The sequence below is a fragment of the Mastigoproctus giganteus genome, chromosome 5, assembly GCF_048544385.1.
Source record: "Mastigoproctus giganteus isolate SK-2022 chromosome 5, ASM4854438v1, whole genome shotgun sequence".
Taxonomy (NCBI): Eukaryota; Metazoa; Arthropoda; class Arachnida; order Uropygi; family Thelyphonidae; genus Mastigoproctus; species Mastigoproctus giganteus.
The window spans coordinates 83,388,521-83,405,515 of record NC_143579.1 but is presented as its reverse complement, the minus strand read 5'-3'; the positions used below and the strand labels follow the sequence as shown (position 1 = coordinate 83,405,515).

The 16,995-nt window shown below is 37.4% G+C and overlaps 1 protein-coding gene across 1 annotated transcript in view; it reads right to left on the bottom strand.

The window, feature by feature from the left end:
• LOC150085527 (glutamate receptor 1-like) overlaps window positions 1–16,995 on the bottom strand; it is a 372,789-nt gene that overhangs the window by 85,320 nt on the left and 270,474 nt on the right. The window contains exons 4-5 of the mRNA XM_090374097.1: window positions 4,505–4,755; window positions 2,048–2,212 (exon numbers count right to left, since the gene is read on the bottom strand). Coding sequence (XP_090230223.1) covers window positions 2,048–2,212; window positions 4,505–4,755 — 416 coding nt within the window. The remainder of the gene's footprint in view (window positions 1–2,047; window positions 2,213–4,504; window positions 4,756–16,995) is intronic.

Sequence of the window (16,995 nt, the reverse complement as noted above, 5' to 3'; positions counted from 1 at the left end):
TTCTCGTTTAGCGTGTCTAAGTATTCTCCTATTATCTGATTTTCAGTCTCGTGTTTGTTGTGGACGTTATTTCTCTTGGAATGCTCTTCACTTTTCTAATCAATTTTTACTCCTATTACCGCTTTGATATTGGGTCAATTGGCCTATCTTGATTCATAATTCTTCTATCGAAGCCTTCTTTACCCAAGCGGGCTGGTCCTTGAGTTTTTTTTTTTTTTTTTTTTTTTGTTTCTTCTTGTCTCCCGTTTCTCTTCCATTGATCTTAATGGCTGTTACGGCAGCACAGTATACGGCTGTGTGGATGGCCTCCAGCGTTGTTGTCGGGGTAATGTGGTATTGTTTGCTGATTGAGGTACTCTGATTTGCCACGGAATTCCATTAGGTTTCTGTTTCGGTATGGCTTAGTCTTTGTGGAGTCAATTCCCACAAATTCTGTTAGGGCTTTCTTCCACTCTTCTTTTCTAGATGTCATGACCTCATCTGCTTCCACTTCAGCTGCCCTGTGTTGTATGTCTTCTTGCTGTTCCTCGTCTGGTTCCATGTTCTCCATATTCTTTGTTCTGGTCAGTTAATCGCCCATGTCCTGCTTGATTTTTTCCAAGATTGCGAGAGGTATCTTGTTCTTAGTGACGACGGTTCTTCTCTGATCTGCTATTCGGTGACCTGAACATCCTGGAATCATTATAATACTTGGTATGTAGTCTCGTTCTGTACATTGTCATATTCGTCTCTAGGTTTGTTACTTCGTAGTATATTCGCATGATGAAAGTATTCATTTCGATTCCCCACTTCATGCGTTGGCGTTTCCTTCCTTCCTGGGTGGTCACTAGTGCAGTTACACAGGAAGCACTTCCATTGGTTGGGCTGGATAGTCTTGTCCTTTCCTATTATTATTATTAAATGCAATGTACGTTAGTTAATGTGCACAACAGAGCATTATTCTTGCATTCGTATACATAAAGAATAAACTTAAAAGTAATAACACAATATTTCTTTGATACAGTTCTAGCAAAGAATCAGATCAGTACTAGGAAAGGAATACACACAGTTCTTCCGTTTACCAAATGGCAAAAATGATTCTAAAAGTAAAATTCTGCATAGTGAATAAATATGGTACAGAAAGCACACAGAATTGTAAAAAAAATTAAATAAATACGCATATATTCTCCCTTTATTAAAAGTATTCGGACACCACGTTTGGAAAAACAAAAGATTTAATGGATAAAATAAAGCGTAGGCCAACCGTTGACTCATCACGGATATTTACAAGTTCCTAGTGGAAGTAAAGAATTTATGTCCATTCCTCTGCCTCCAGTCGCGGTTGCCAATTCAACTGTGGAAGAGGGGCCTTATGGAGGAGCCTAATTCGTCTCTACTAACTTCAGATCAGATGTTTCTGGACCTAGTTGGCCAAACCTAGATGTTGAAGACTGCATCCACTGTTCAAAAAGGAACGGATTATGCATCTCTCTAAACGATATGCAGCGTTCTTTGCGTGATGAGAGGCTTATGTGCAGCCGCTCCGATTAAAACATTGTGTATCTCCAAAGACATCCACATCTCTGGCCTACAGTTTTCCAAGGATTCAAACGGCTCGCTTGTACAACTTGTTTCAGGAATTGGTGATTCTTGTCCATCAATTTATGGCCTACCTACCTATTTTTGCACATTCAGATCTATTTCTTTTGTCTTTTCATTACCTCGTCTATAGTTGACTTATGTTCAAATGCAATGTTCAAATGTGTCGCTATCGTACTCAGCAACGAACAGCTGATACAGCATCCGATTAAGCCCCCTTCCCCTTAATGCTTCGTAAAGGATATCCGAATACTTTGGTAGGATAGTCAGTATATAAATGCAGGTGTCTTATTTCGAGGCATTAAAATAAATAAATAATTTTATTGCCAAGAAGAACATATAATTATTATAGAACGACAATGAAATTAAATTTATGAATTTATTAGTAACAAACCACGATCATGAATTATTATTATTTTTGTTTAAGAATGTTAACTACAAAAAGAGTAAAAATAAGAGTTGTACTCACTGACACATGCTTCGTTCCTGCTCCAGGCCATCGAAATGGGTCCAGCTGTGACCATATTGCATGAAACGGGCGGAAGTCTGGGCTGGTTGGTTGTAGGATCCTGAACCCAGTGACATTAATAGCACCAAATTCTAATACCTGGCTATTCCACAGTTCATCCATTACCTATAAAAATATTTAAGCGAAAAAATTCATCAGAGATATCTACTTAATTAGGTAAAAACAATTTAAACAACTGCGTATTGGTTCCAACACAATTTTAAGAAATTCGGAAATGGTCCCATCAAATTTGGGAGTAGAATCATTTACAGTGGGACAAGACACTGCCAACGTACATATTTTTTTCTGGTTGCTGTCATGTACGGTTAGATGAAATTAAAAACAAATAAACGTGTAGTTTTATCCTTTATGATTTAAAATTCATGAATAAATTACAGCTTTTCACCACCCTCGTCATGTGTTATGTTAATCGTGAATTTCCATAAACATATTTCTTAAAATTCTGCTTTTTAATTAGAAACTTCCAAACAATCCTGCGTGTTTATATTCAGCCAGTTACTGCAGCTATGCAAACATTCATCGGATGAAAACTCAGAAATTTTTATGCCGGTCAGATTATAATAAAAATGAGAGAGAAAAAAAAAGTGAACGTTTCTTTCAAAGGAGGGATGTCGAAAGTCATTAAAAAACTCAGAAGAAAGGATAATAATCAAATAACCGCGTTGTTTTTGCTCGCATGAAAGAACTTATGAAAATACATGAGTGCCAGTATTTTGTGGACAAGATTCAGAAAAAAAGGGAGGCCGATACATCTGAAAAAAAGATATTAAAATCACAGATATCATTTTGTTTATATCCCTCGAGGCTTTAATAGTAATGGTTTTCTTTGAAACGATAATTAAAATCAGAATATGTGGAAATGACAAATCTTTCAGATAATGTACTGAAGAAAAACAGAAAAAAGAAATTGTGTTTCTTCATATTGGATGTTTTTCTGCAAGAAACAACGAATTTTACGTTTACTTTTGTGTACTGGCCTGTCTTTATAGGGTGGTGACAGCTAAAGGATGATAATCATGGAAAAAATACACGGTGTAGCAATTATACTGCAGAACTAGGTGAGTAATAAGAAATATAACAACCTGACAGGACCTGAAACATTTCAAAAATATCCGCAAACTAAGTTTTTGCTCTTAGTTTAAACTATTTTCACGCTTTGACATCTGTGCAGTTTTAATAGGTTGACAAGTTGTCCAACAGAGTGGAGAACCGGCTGTAGTAATCATATTTGGCCCGTCAACCCAAATCCATGACAAACAAAACCACCTTCTGAAACTCTTCATCATTAATTTCGCTCTTTTCGAATATAAAGAACATCCTAATAAATTGACTACGACTAAAATTATCAAAAAGTTATAAAATAAACAAAATAATACAAACTATGAAATAAAATATAAAAACAGACAAAGCATCCGAAGCTTTGGATAGCAAATGCTACCTTCTTCAACTAAAACTTAGAAGTATCTTATCACTGGAATATAATATAGGTGGACCATCAAAGAGTTTGCTGGGAAATCAGGCAACTTTGCCATAAAACAGCATAATGATAAACAAACATATTAGATGGGTATTCCTTCTTCTGGTTATTGGTTTAGAATTACCAAAATCTGAATCTTCAACGCTTAATAACATGTCCGCTTAGCCCTTTGCGCAAAATATCAAAAAAAAAATTGCAAAATAAGGATCTTCAACCGAGAGACCATAGTTCTATTTCTTCTGTACAATGATGTATGTATAATCAAGGGAAGCAACATGTTAGGGAGTTTTCCCCTGTATAAAAACATTTCAATATGGAACCATCCGATGTCTGCTGCCGCCCTTGTAAGAAATTATTTGAATTGATTCTTGAGTTTTGGTCTACGAACTGCTGCAGTAGGCAGTCTTTTAGAAATCCCTACAGAACGTAATCACAGGGATTACAGTCAGATGAATGCGAAGATCGTGAAAAACTCAGCCATTTTTTGTGGAAAGCGCAGCAATGCACTGGTACGAAATATTTCTGAAGAAAATTGAACAGCATGTTTGGTGTATAGGTTTACGTACACTGTTCTATAGCGAAAACAAAATAATAATAATAATAAACGATTCCTCCTAATTGTGCGCCTCTCGAAGAAGTGGAATTACATCATCTAGAAAGATCTGTGACACAGAATGATGGTTACCATGACAACTATCACATCTCTAATGTTTACGACACTGTTCATCGTTGCGCAATGTCATCATGATTATTTAATTTCTGCTCAGGATATTATTGTTTGTGAAGACCTTATCGAATAGAAGTTGGTCAACAAAATTTACAGTGCTATACTTCAATAGATAATTTAAGATATTCTTTACGCCTTTCCCCTATGATTCTATAAGGAAACAAACAATCTAATATTGCGCATAAATACTCACCAGACTAGTGAGGAGGAAATGGTAGTTCCTGCGTCCCATGTAGATATCTCTCACGTGATTCACGATGACTGTCCTCGCTACTTCCGCACTACAGTCCAACACGACGTATTTCAACCCTTCCCGGTTCTTACTTTCCAGGTTATGAAGAAAATCATTTGCATCCGTTGCGTTACTAATTCTCTTCACCACCTTTACCTCTAACTTGTGAGTGTCCGTGGTTAACCGGAAGATATGTTGAAGTTTCAGGAGTCCTGTAAAAAAAGGAACATGGTTATTGTATTAATACTCCAACTCACAACACACTAATTCACACAGCAACAAAATTCCATGTCGATCAAAATCCAGGAGAAGATTAAACGTAAATTAAAATCGCAATTGCCCATCCTGGACGGTCTGATTGTTATGAGTCTACACTCTGCCAATTTCTAAGTTTTCGGTGCCCTTCTCTATATAGTTTTCTAAGCTGGAGCCGTTCTTACTCCAAGCTTTTGTTAAAAATGTATCGCTAAGCTTCTACAATTAAGCATCCCTTTTTGACAGTAAGTGCTCGCTGTTGAAGTGTCCACTTCTTGTTAAAGTCGCCTTTAACAGAGCTTATTCGGAAAGGGAAAAAAAATCTGCCTTAAAAAAAAATGTAAATAAAATGCTATCACGGTTTCTGACGAACCTTCTATAATTACACTTTGAAGATTACGTCTTAAGAAGAATTAACTGGCCAGCTCACCCTTGCAAAATCTTAATTGGGGAGGTGCTCAACCTGAGATTTTTTCGGATAAATTTCTTTTCCATTAAAGTCTTGTCTAACATCAAGACTTTATCCTTATCAAGTGCAATGTGAACAATCAATAGCAGTGAGAGCGACTAGTGCAAAAACTGAAATATTCTCAGAATATTTCAGTTTTTGCAGTAGTATATTCTTACTTTCTTCTTCCTTCTTCTTCTTACCAAAAAGGACATCTTGTATAGACGTCCGTTTTGGTAAGAAGAAGCTCTCCAGGAAAAAAAATTAAATATATCATTGTATTATCTTTGTATAGGAAAAAAAACTGGAATGCATTTGAATTTAACAGTTTACTAGCCTTAGTATCCACAAAACGCACTTACTTCTTAATCTTCACGGTGTGAAAAGTCTTCAGAAGCCATTCTTGATGAGGAAGCCACACTGTTTAAATAGTTATAACGGTGGCGACATCTTTGCAAATAAATATTCTCCTTCAGAGTTTTATTCATAATGCAGTCTACTAGCTGCTTTATGAATTGACTGTAGCTCATGGCTTTATCCCATGTATGAAAACGAATCAGGAAGGAAGAATATTTTTCCTTAAAATTTTCTAAATATAACAGACTTTCCAGACCACTTGCTCCAACCTTGCAGTCGTTTAACTTGTCATCCACATCCAAAAAAAAAAATCTTCGGGTAGTGACAAGAGACTGATGTAAAAAATCCATACTTCATCTTTAAAAAGATCGCTGGCTGTGGACATAAATTTTCTTTCCAATATTTTTATTCAAATTTTGCTTTTTACATTTCCTTAGCCAACATGAAGTTCTCCGACTTCGCCGCTTGACACACAACCCCCAGCCCATAAATTTGAATGGATTCTTGACAGGAAATCTGAGACATTGTAGGGCGATTCTTCCTATGACGGTTATTCTCCAAGGCTTACAGGAACTCAAAGTTCTTTTTACATTAAAAAGGAAATTCTCAGTGGCATTAACACTCGTAATTGTAAAGCCGATGGATGAATACCCTCACAATACCTCCCTTTTCGTCACAATTACTCCTTAATTTCGAAACGGCAATGAGGATAACTTTAACAGAAAAGAGAACCCTATACATCACGGCCCTCAAGGGTAAGACAATGGAGAAAAGCCCTGGTTCGAATCCCGTCAGTTATCCGAGAATTTGTGCATTTTTACAACGTGGCTGAGTTAGTCGGTCTCACGGGAGGGTTGCATGGTCCCCTCCAACAGCAAAACGGCTTTCATCCATCAAACCAACCGAATAATACACGCAATTACAAACACAGTATACTAACGCCTAGTCTTAATTGCTTTAACGCTTAATACATACCTCATCTAACGCCTGTACACCACATTATAAAATATGGAAAAAAATAAGAACGTCTTCTTGGCTACCCCATGTTTTTGTCAGCAACAGATTCTGTTTGATAATATTGCTCACAGCATATAAGATTTGCATGCACTCAAAACGAAGTGAAAGATTTCTGGCTACATGTAATTTCTGAGTATAACTTCTACTGAAATGACAGGCCATCAAACAGAGAAAAGCTGGGGGAGGGGAAAGAGGTGGTAAAGAAAATCAATGGAAAAAAAAAACCATCCTTCATTAATTGCCTTTAATTAAAACAATTCGAAAATCCTCCGTGTAGCTAAACTTAACGTAGATAATTAGCATCTTAGTCTATAAGAACGGCTAATTGGCTCCAGATACTTGCAATATTTATTCATCTGACGACATCTGAGAGTGCAACCTAATGAGCAACCCCCTTCTTCAAATCCTAATACTTCATTCAAGCAAAAATTCGTTGTAGAGATAACTATGCATCGAGCACAAGTGGTCCTCACGCTGGTAGACCCATCAAAGGAGAGTACAATACTGGCAAAGGTAGTCGCAAATAATTAAACATTTTAATTATCAACTATCAGTGCTTGAACATAAATGGAGTGAACCATTTGGCTATTAACGAACACATGAATGCAGATGCTGAACAGAGAGAAAAAGTCTTGTTCTTTCACTCCCATAAATAAACCAGCCTTAGAACCTACCCACAGCCGGTAGGCTTTGCGTAAGCAATGGGAATTTATCGCTATCCTACTCTTTACAACAACCTCTCCACGGCTTTATTATTCACGATGGCATTATAAGTCCAGAATAAAAGTATTTCTTTAAAGCAAAGTTACAATTTATAGCAGCATCCATTCTCTTATCAATTTCCATATTTTGTGCGCGTATATTTATCTAGTTGTCTCCTGGTTTATTACGAAACGTTAGGCGTAATCTGGCAAGTCAATTACGTACATCAGCATAACTGGATTTTTCAAGAATCGTGAAGAGAAATATTAAAAATATTCTCTGTGTCAATTACTTTGTGATAAGAGAGTGACAACAAAGTTCTCCCTGAGAAAGGCTGAGTGCGAAAAGGATTATTCATCGTAATTACACTCCGATGTCGTCTAAATGGATCGAAATGTTTCCCGTGTACATGAAAAGCAACTTGATCCCAAGAGATGACTACCAATCGCTCTTTTCCCAAGCACAAGACCGCTAATTGTTTTCGGAGACATTAAAAGCGTGAACTTTGTCACTCTCTTGACGACACACCACTCCCAATAATTAATATCCATCACAACAAATGACGCTGAATAAGGCACAAAAGAGAGATCCGTTTTTTTTTTAAAATGTAATCAACAACTTTTAGATGACGAGCTTAGAATGAGCATCGACCCGATCCTCATGAATGAGAATAACAGTGTCAGATGACAGCAGGTCTATTCACACATAAGTCAGATACGATTAATGAACTATGCATTGAACAGAAATCCTTGAAACAGCGCAGGTAAGATTAAGATTCTTTCACCATCAATTAAAAAATATTTATAAACCTTTAATCGACCACGTGTGATTAATATAAGAAGTTAAATAAAAAAATCTGTATATACCGTATTTTTTAGCATATACGAGGCACATTTTTCTACCGTATTTTTTAGCATATACGATGCACTCTTTTCAAAAATTGGCTAAAATTAACTTCCTAACCGCTACTCGTACCATTAATAAATTTCAGATGTTTCATTCGAACCATTTTGGTTACACTAAAAAACCCGGGTCTTTCCAGTAATGTCCTTATCAAAAAATTCAAAATTTTGCCTCTATATGAGTGGGTTCCAAATTTCTTTATGTGCTCTGTACTAAGAATATATTATGAAGTATTTTTAGTTAAGCATTTTTCCTCGATTTTACTTTTAAAAATTGCTACACGTCTTATAGTCCAAAAAATACGGTAATAAATGCTTGTACTTGGTTCCTTCATTCTGAAACCAAAATTTAAGTAACCCGTAGTTATCATTTACCTCAAAGATCACCAAACTGCAAACCTCTTATTGATGGTAGTGTAATACTCGCATTTACAGCCGCACTTTAACGGGAGGTCAATGAACTTAAGCAACAGTTACCATCCGATTAGAGTCATTTCAGTTGCTTAATGAGTCCTTCACAACATATCGAAATACGATACTGGCAATGCAGATACCTCCATCCCTTTAAACAGATGGAATAAAATAGTAGAAACCTTCTAAATCATTCTTATTTAAGTAAAAGCAATTTTCTCTACATCTTCAGTACCAGCACACTGTTTTCAAATATTTTAACAATTTTCCAGATGTTCTAATCTATTCGGAGATAATTAAATTATTAGGATGCCGAATCGGATTCTAAATCTATAACTTAATCCCTCGGTATTCGATAAGAATTTTAATACACAAGCAATTATATGAGAGCGGGCTAATAATGCAAACTCAATTAGTCCGCGATACTAATTTACAATTATAATGTAGTGGAGGAATTTTCGAGTTGACAAACACGGATGACATTATCAAGATTGATATTTAGAATGGTTTACACATCGAATACTAATCCTCATCGAGGTGGGTTAGCAATCTCATTCCTTTCTAGGCATTTGTAGTTTGTACTATTTGTGATAATCCTGAGATTCATAATTCACTTGGAAAGTCACTTTAATTGCCAGTTGAGTTCAAGTTTACTTTACTCTTTGTCATGCGCAGCGCCTCATGTGATGCGCTTATTGTTGTCCTCGACTTGGTCGCGCGATGTTTCTCGCGTTATTTTATTATTTATAAATCATAATTCTCCAAAGGGGGCGCGCAAGTGGAAGTTAGGTTCCATTAGTTTTCTGTTAGTGCTAAGTTTAAAAAGCGAGTACGTGAAATATGGACTTCCTGTGAAAATTAAATTACTTTTCTCTATTGAAATGCATCGTACATCATTGGCTGCAGCTAAAAGGAAAAAAATGTACCAAGTTTTCACTTCATCGACCCGTTTTTAGAGGTCTGATAAAAACAAACAACGGGTTTTGTAGTTTCATAATATTCACAGCGACTGGAAATGGCATATATAAGAGTTGGTTTATGTTATCTTAATTACAGAGCCAGTGATCCAATTATGTGGAAAAATTAAAGAGATAAATTAATAAGTGATAGTTAATGGTGAGAATTTTGGGACTAATACAAAATAGAATTACAGAGGGAGTTGGAAGAAATAAGAGAAGCATAAATAAAAAGAGAACCAAGGGTGGAAACAACTTATCTATAAGCAAAGAATTAAAAAAAAAAACAATAAGATAAATGAAAATACTGAAAACAGATGTGATATTATGGAAGAATACTAAAGAAATACTAATTAAATAAAAGTCTCGAGTACTCCAAAATTTTCGGACCCAACGAGACCAGACTGGACCGGATCTCTTAAGAAAATGTCTTTATGCCCCCCTCCCAAAAATAAACACTCACGAAATTTGATAGGTTCTAAATTAATCTGTACAGAAGCGAAGTTTTAACTCGCTCTTCGTCCCTCTTAACTATTTGGTACCTCCCCAAACAAAAGAATTAAATTTCTCAACAAACCAACTCTCTTGTAGAAATAAAAATTGATCGGATCTCTTTGGCAACTAAGACTCCATCGCGTTTATACTCTTCAAGTTACTGAAAGCGAGAATAATCGGTTGAAGTGTCGACCATAAAATTACTCGGATAGTCACTAGATGGAGCCGCCTGGCAGAAATCCGCGTGCACTTTGGCAGTGTAAAGAAAATTCCTGTTTAAAGACGCGATGCGGGTGTTGTTAATTAATGCATAGAAAATAAGCGTCAGTGACTGAAATCGTAAAATACTCAAAGAGTTAATGTACGCATTTCTATATACAAGCTTCATAAAGAACCACGACAGACTGTTAGTGCAAAACCTTACATCATTTATTTCAACTTCTGTCTCTTTGGTTCCTTCCCCCCTCCTTTTAGACACGTTAGGATACATGCGTAAAACGCCTACTGTCTTCGCAATGGATGGCTGTCCGTCCGCATGTAATAACTATTCCTAGTGGATGAAAAAAATATTGCTTTCGGTTTTAGACGCATCAAAATCACTGATTTTTTTGCTCTTTTTTGTTTTAAATCATGAATTATTACTATTTTCTAACATGCCTAAACTTAAATGCACTGCGTACATTAACCAATTTGTTTCTTCTGTATTTTCCCCCCTCTATTTCATAATTCTCGCAATCAATGTTTGATGTTACATATCGTTTTCTCCTTTGTTTAAAACAGTTTTCTTTAGATTATTCATTGAAGAATAATCTAATCTCTTCTCTCTTTTTTTTTTATATAAGAAACAAAGAAATTTGTTTCTTATATAAAATGAAAATAATAACGTTAGCATTAATAATGGCGTATGATGCAAGAAAGCAAGCATAACAGCAACAGCCAAAGGAAAAAAATTCTCCTGTTTCACCTATTCATTCCCTCCAATGGTTCGTCTAGTTATTTCTTTAATTTATTTAAACTATCAACTTCCAAAACAACACGTGAATTTTAATGAACAACGCGCCATCCATCTATTCCGTAACTGTTCTTCCTCAAATTTAATTCGTGCTCATGCCCCCCCTCCCCTCAAGCTCAGCATTGAGCTTGAGGAACCTATTCAAAGACTTAAACACCTCAATCAGATCACCACGCAGATGCCCAATCTCCAAACGCTGAAAGCTGCAGAGATGAAGCTTTCTTGCTAAGAGGACCCATTTGTCTCCCTCACGAATAGCCCAGCTATTTTTCATTTTCCACTACCCTGAGTGTAGTTGGTACGTTACTCTGAAATACAGTTGATACGTTACTCAGATTATTGCTACCTATGTAGTACTTTGCATTTATCAATGTTAAACTTCAATTGCCATTCTCAAGCCCATCTGCCTAATTTTTCTAGGTCATATTGCAGCAACCTACCTTGATTACTGTCATTAACACCCTGCCAACCGTTGTATCATCTGCAAACTTGGACATTAAGCCTGATATACCTTCATCAATATCATTTATAAATATAGAAAACAATAATGGGCCCAACACCGAACCCTAGGACTCCAATAATCCACGAAGAGCAGTGTCCATTGATTGCCACTCTGTCTTCTCCCACTCAACCACACTTTTATTCATTAGCAACTTTCCCTTAATGCCACACTGCTCCAATTTGTACAGCAGTCTTCCATGTGCATGCCCATCAAAAGCTTTCCTGAAATCTAAGTATATGATATCAAAATTATGTTTTGCATTCAGTTCCTTTGTGACAAGATTTCCTCTTAACAAATCCATGCTATGTCTGAAGTATAATTGCGGCCTTGTCTAAGTGATCCTGCATTACTTACTTTACCAGTGACTCCATTATTTTCATCAGAACAGAAGTTAAACCAACAGGTCTGTAATTACACGTGTCACCCTTTGATCCCCCTTTGTGAATTGGAGATGCATTCGCATATCTCCAGCCCGCGGGGATCGCCCTTTAATCCAGGGATGCTCTCATCATTATGGCTAAGGGTTTGCTCACCTCCTTAGCTTCCTTCCGTAATATAACTTGATAGATTCAATCCGCCCTATGCGCCTTTCTTATAGATAGATCCCATCGCCCTAGACGCCTTTCTAACTTCAACAATAAAATAAAATGAAACATAATAATATTAATACTTTTCGCCCTGTAGTAGAAAGAATTGGCGACGGACCAAGCTAAGTCTCTAAGATCGTTTTCCAAAAGGTAACCATCAATTGTGCTTTGAATTCAGTCAGGAGTTACTGCCCCTGCCATACTGGAAGGAATCATTCCCGTGTTCGACAACCCATACGCATAGGTGAAAAATTCGCTAGATCCAGCTTCTGGTATGCCACGAGATTTGATGTTTGTGGTTCATAGTGTCTTGTCACACCTGAAATGGAGCATAGACTTTCCTCATTAACTTTTTCTCAACCCTTTCAGAGCATTGTACACGCCAATCAGATTCCGCCCCATCTGTTAGATGTCTAGCTGTCAAAATTGTGCAATCTACTCCTTCTAAGCAGTTCTTTACGTAAAATACTCATTAATTTTTCACTCGCTAGTTCTCTAAACCCTATCCAGAAATTCTATATATCTCTTTTTAGGTGCTGTCCCAAGACCTGAACACAATGTTCTAAATTCTGTATAATTATCATCTTGTATAGATGATAATCACGTTCTCCTCCCTACTAGCAAAAGTTCTATAAATCATGGACAGGATATCATGTGTCTTCCTAGCCGCCATTTTACAATGTATAGAAGATTTCATGACAGTCTGAAGGGTAATATCTAAGATTTTTCCTCTTGAACCACTCTTACCTCACCCCTTTCTTGTACGTGCCTCCAAGGTTTCTGCTTCCCAAATGTATAACTTTACATTTAGAAGCATTAAACTTTAATTGCCATTTTTCAGACCATATGCAAGCGATTCAAGTCTTTTTGAAGCAAGTGGTCTGGTTCAAATTGATTCACCACTCTTCCCAACTTCAAGTTATCAGCAAACTTAAACAGCTTCCCTTATATACCCTCGTCAATATCATTTATGAAAATTAGAAACAGGAGGAACCAACACCGAACCATGAGAGACTCCACTTGTTACATTGGTGAAATCGGAAGACTGACCATTTATGACAAGCCCTCTTATCTTTAAAACCTTATTAGTAATCTTACGTAGGATCTTGCTAGTAATCCAAATGTATCCGTTTCTTTATTAAACATCTTTAGATGCGCATCTCGACAGAAGCGTGGATAACTGACTCCAATCTCTCGATGTCAACTACAGATCGGCGTGATTTATGTTCTTTAAGGATATATTTAGCAACGTTTTTTTTTAAATCAGACTCCATTTCTATGCAATAAAACTGGGAATAACCTCCTCGCTTTCTACAGAACATACCCGGCGTTTCTAAATAGTAAGACCTGGAAATTAAAAAGGATACTTCTAACAGGTTGATGACTGCGCTCTTCGGAGCACTGTTCCATGAGGCTACAATTATTGTCTTTATTAAACTTGCTATTTAAGTAAAGGAAATTTAAGACCGTGAAGCATCATTATATTGCGTTCATAAATTTCGTGTATTCTGTGGTCAATTTACCGATTTTGTAAAATGAAAACCCAAGGTTTCGGGGGGGAAAAAAAAAAAAAAAAAAAAAAAAAAAATCACGCGCCCTCTAACCCGAGACTAATTTGGCCATAATGGGAAAAAGGCACATAAAATGTTTGGCGTATCAACAGGATTCCAATCTAGGCCTTTTACCCGCGATTCCGGAGAACAGCGAGGGTAATCCATTAGGTGATACCTATATAGAATAACAAAATAGTCTATTAGGATAAAGTCAGAACTACGTATATACACCTCTGAAATATGGGTGCATAATGATTCCGTGTCCTTCTTCGCAACAGAACCACAATCCTCCAGGCTAACGATCGTAGGATCTCAAGAACCGCTACCTCAAGGGTACCACAAAGGGAGGATGGGCCTACTTTCTGGAATGAATTTTATTCACAGGCATCATCCGTGTGTTGAGAACACAACCAACGTTATATGTTATGCTGACGATTTAAAGATATTAACCTGAAACAATCAGGAGACAAGATGGCAGATAGTTGATGTTGTTGTTGGTGGTGGGTTTACGGTGCAACAGCAGCTAAAGGCCATTATGTGCGAAACAATGGTAGGAAATTTCGGGAGTTATGTGACAGATATAAACGCTACCATTAGTGCAAGTCTTAGTGACCTCGAAAACCATCTCAAATACTTCAAGCTCTCCATCGACCCATCAAAATCAACCCAGATTATTTTCTCACTGAAAAATAATCCAACACAGGACGTGGATACTATTGGAGATCCCAGGTACTTAACGTGCCCATGCGCACCGACTTAGGCACAGAGTTCGATCCTACGTTACGATTTCACAATCACACGGAAAAATACTTGCTAAATTCCGTCAGATTGTGTGGTTGGCTAGGTGCCACCTCCTTTACTTCTGTGAACTTGTGCTAGTTTGCAAATACATAATCACCTTCCTGGCTGGAATGCTGTGGAGCTGGCATCTCAGCATCGGGTGAGACCACGTTAATAAGGTGCCCACATTAACGTGAAGCGCATTTATGCCGAAGAATACTGGTTGGTAAAATTGGCTACCCACAAATTAAATCGTCCCCCTGCCCAACAGACAACAGCAATGGCAAAAGAACAGGTGCTAAGGAGGCTACCAAATCTGGTAGAAGATAGAAGACTTAGTGGGGGTTTCTTTTGTTTTGCTTTAATTTGAATTTGAACCCTACTGAGCTCTCAAACAGTCCACAAAGAGACAAATCTGACTGCAATTCACAGAAAATTGTAGATTCTAGGGTGTGAAAAGCGGGTATTAGCAGAACATTAAATACACATTTATTTACAAACCTTTAATAAACATAATACACAGCATTTACATAAAAAAAAAACAATCTACATATATACATGCATACCAATTTCCATATATTTGAACCATACTACACTACCTCTCTCTCATCAACTCTTCTCAATTTACAAACTTTAACATCAGTTTGTATCAGTTATCTTTTTAATATGAATCCTTGATGATTACTCAATCATTCGCTTCCGTTACCAATTTTTATCACTTACATCAGTAAACTCATTTCAGCTCTTATTACTCTTTTTGTATATTTGTTTCTAGCCTTTAACACATGAAGTGTATTACAATTGGTATCCTCTTACCTCAACAACATTCACTATAGATCACCCATTCTGCCTTAATTACTCTCTAGTTACCATCTTAGTCATTAGCATTAGTAGAGGCATTTGATGCAAGAAAGCAAGCTTATGCAGCATCAGCCAAAAAAAAAAAAAAAAACCCACTTCCACTTCACCCCTCTGTTCGTTCAAAATACCTGTCCAGCTGAGCCTTAAACTTATTTAGGCTATCAACCTCCATCACAAGGGATGGAAGTCTGTTCCACCAACCAACCACCCGCTGGCTAAAGGAAAATTTCCGCACGTCTATCCTACATCTGTCTTTCCTCAATTTGAATTTATGCCCTCTCAGGTAATTTTTCTGAGCGAGAGGAAGAATCCCATCAGCATTGAGCATGCTCAAACCATTCAAAGCCTTATACACCTCTATCAGATCACCTCGCTGGTGCCTAGTCTCCAGACAGTAATTTGCAAAACTTAAGCCTTTCTTCGTAAGAGCACCCCTTTTTTCCATTCACTAATCTCGTTGCCCTTCTCTGTACTCGTTCCAGCAGCTCTACATCCTTCTTGAAATGAGGCCTCCAGATCTGTATACAGTACTATAGGTGTGGCCTGACCATTGCCTTATACAATGGAATAATCACCTCCTTATCCCTGCTGGAAAAATTCCTGTATATCATTGACAATACTCCATGAGCTACTCTTGCAGCCCGTCTGCACTGCTCAGAGAACTTCATATCTGCCTGCACAACCACCCCCAAGTCCCTTTCATTCTCTACCACTGTCAGTGTAGTACCACAGAACTGATACGTTGCTCTGGGGTTGCTGTTTCCCATGTGTAGTACTTTACATTTGTCAATGTTAAACTTCATTTGCCACCTCTCAGCCCATCTGCTCAACCTTTCCAGATGCTGTTGCAGCAGCATAGTGTCAGTAGTGTCCTTGACAACCCTGCCAACCTTTGTATCGTCTGCAAACTTGGACATTAAGCTTGATATACCATCATCAATATCATTTATAAATACAGAAAACAATAATGGACCCAACACTGAGCCCTGAGGGACTCCACTAATAACATTAGTCCACGATGAGCAGTGTCCATTGATTACCACTCTCTGTCTTCTCCCCCTCAACCACCCCTTTATCCATAGCAGCAATTTGCCTCCAATGTTACACTGCTCCAATTTGTGTAGCAGTCTTCCATGTGCAACAGTATCAAAAGCCTTTCTAAGATCCAAGTATATAATATCAAAGTTATTCCCTGCATCCAGTTCTTTTGTGACTGCATCATAGTATCCAATCAAGTTGGTCAGGCAAGACTTCCCCTTAACAAAACCATGCTGTGTCTGAGCTATAACTGAAGTCTTGTCTAGATGATCGTGCAGTGCTTCTTTAACCAGTGCCTCCATTAATTTTCCTGGAACAGAAGTTAAGCTCACAGGTCTTTAATTACTTGTGTCAGCCTTCGATCCTCCTTTGTGAATTGGGGTAACATTTGCACATTTCCAGTCTATGGGTACCTCCCCTGAGTCCAAGGAAGCTCTCATAATTATGGCTAAGGGTTTGCTTACTTCCTTTGCTGCCTCCTTTAATATAACTGGATAGATCCCATCCACCCCGGGTGCCTTTCTTGTGTTTATCTTCAACAGTTTCTCCTCCACTTTACTCCCAGTTATTTCAAGA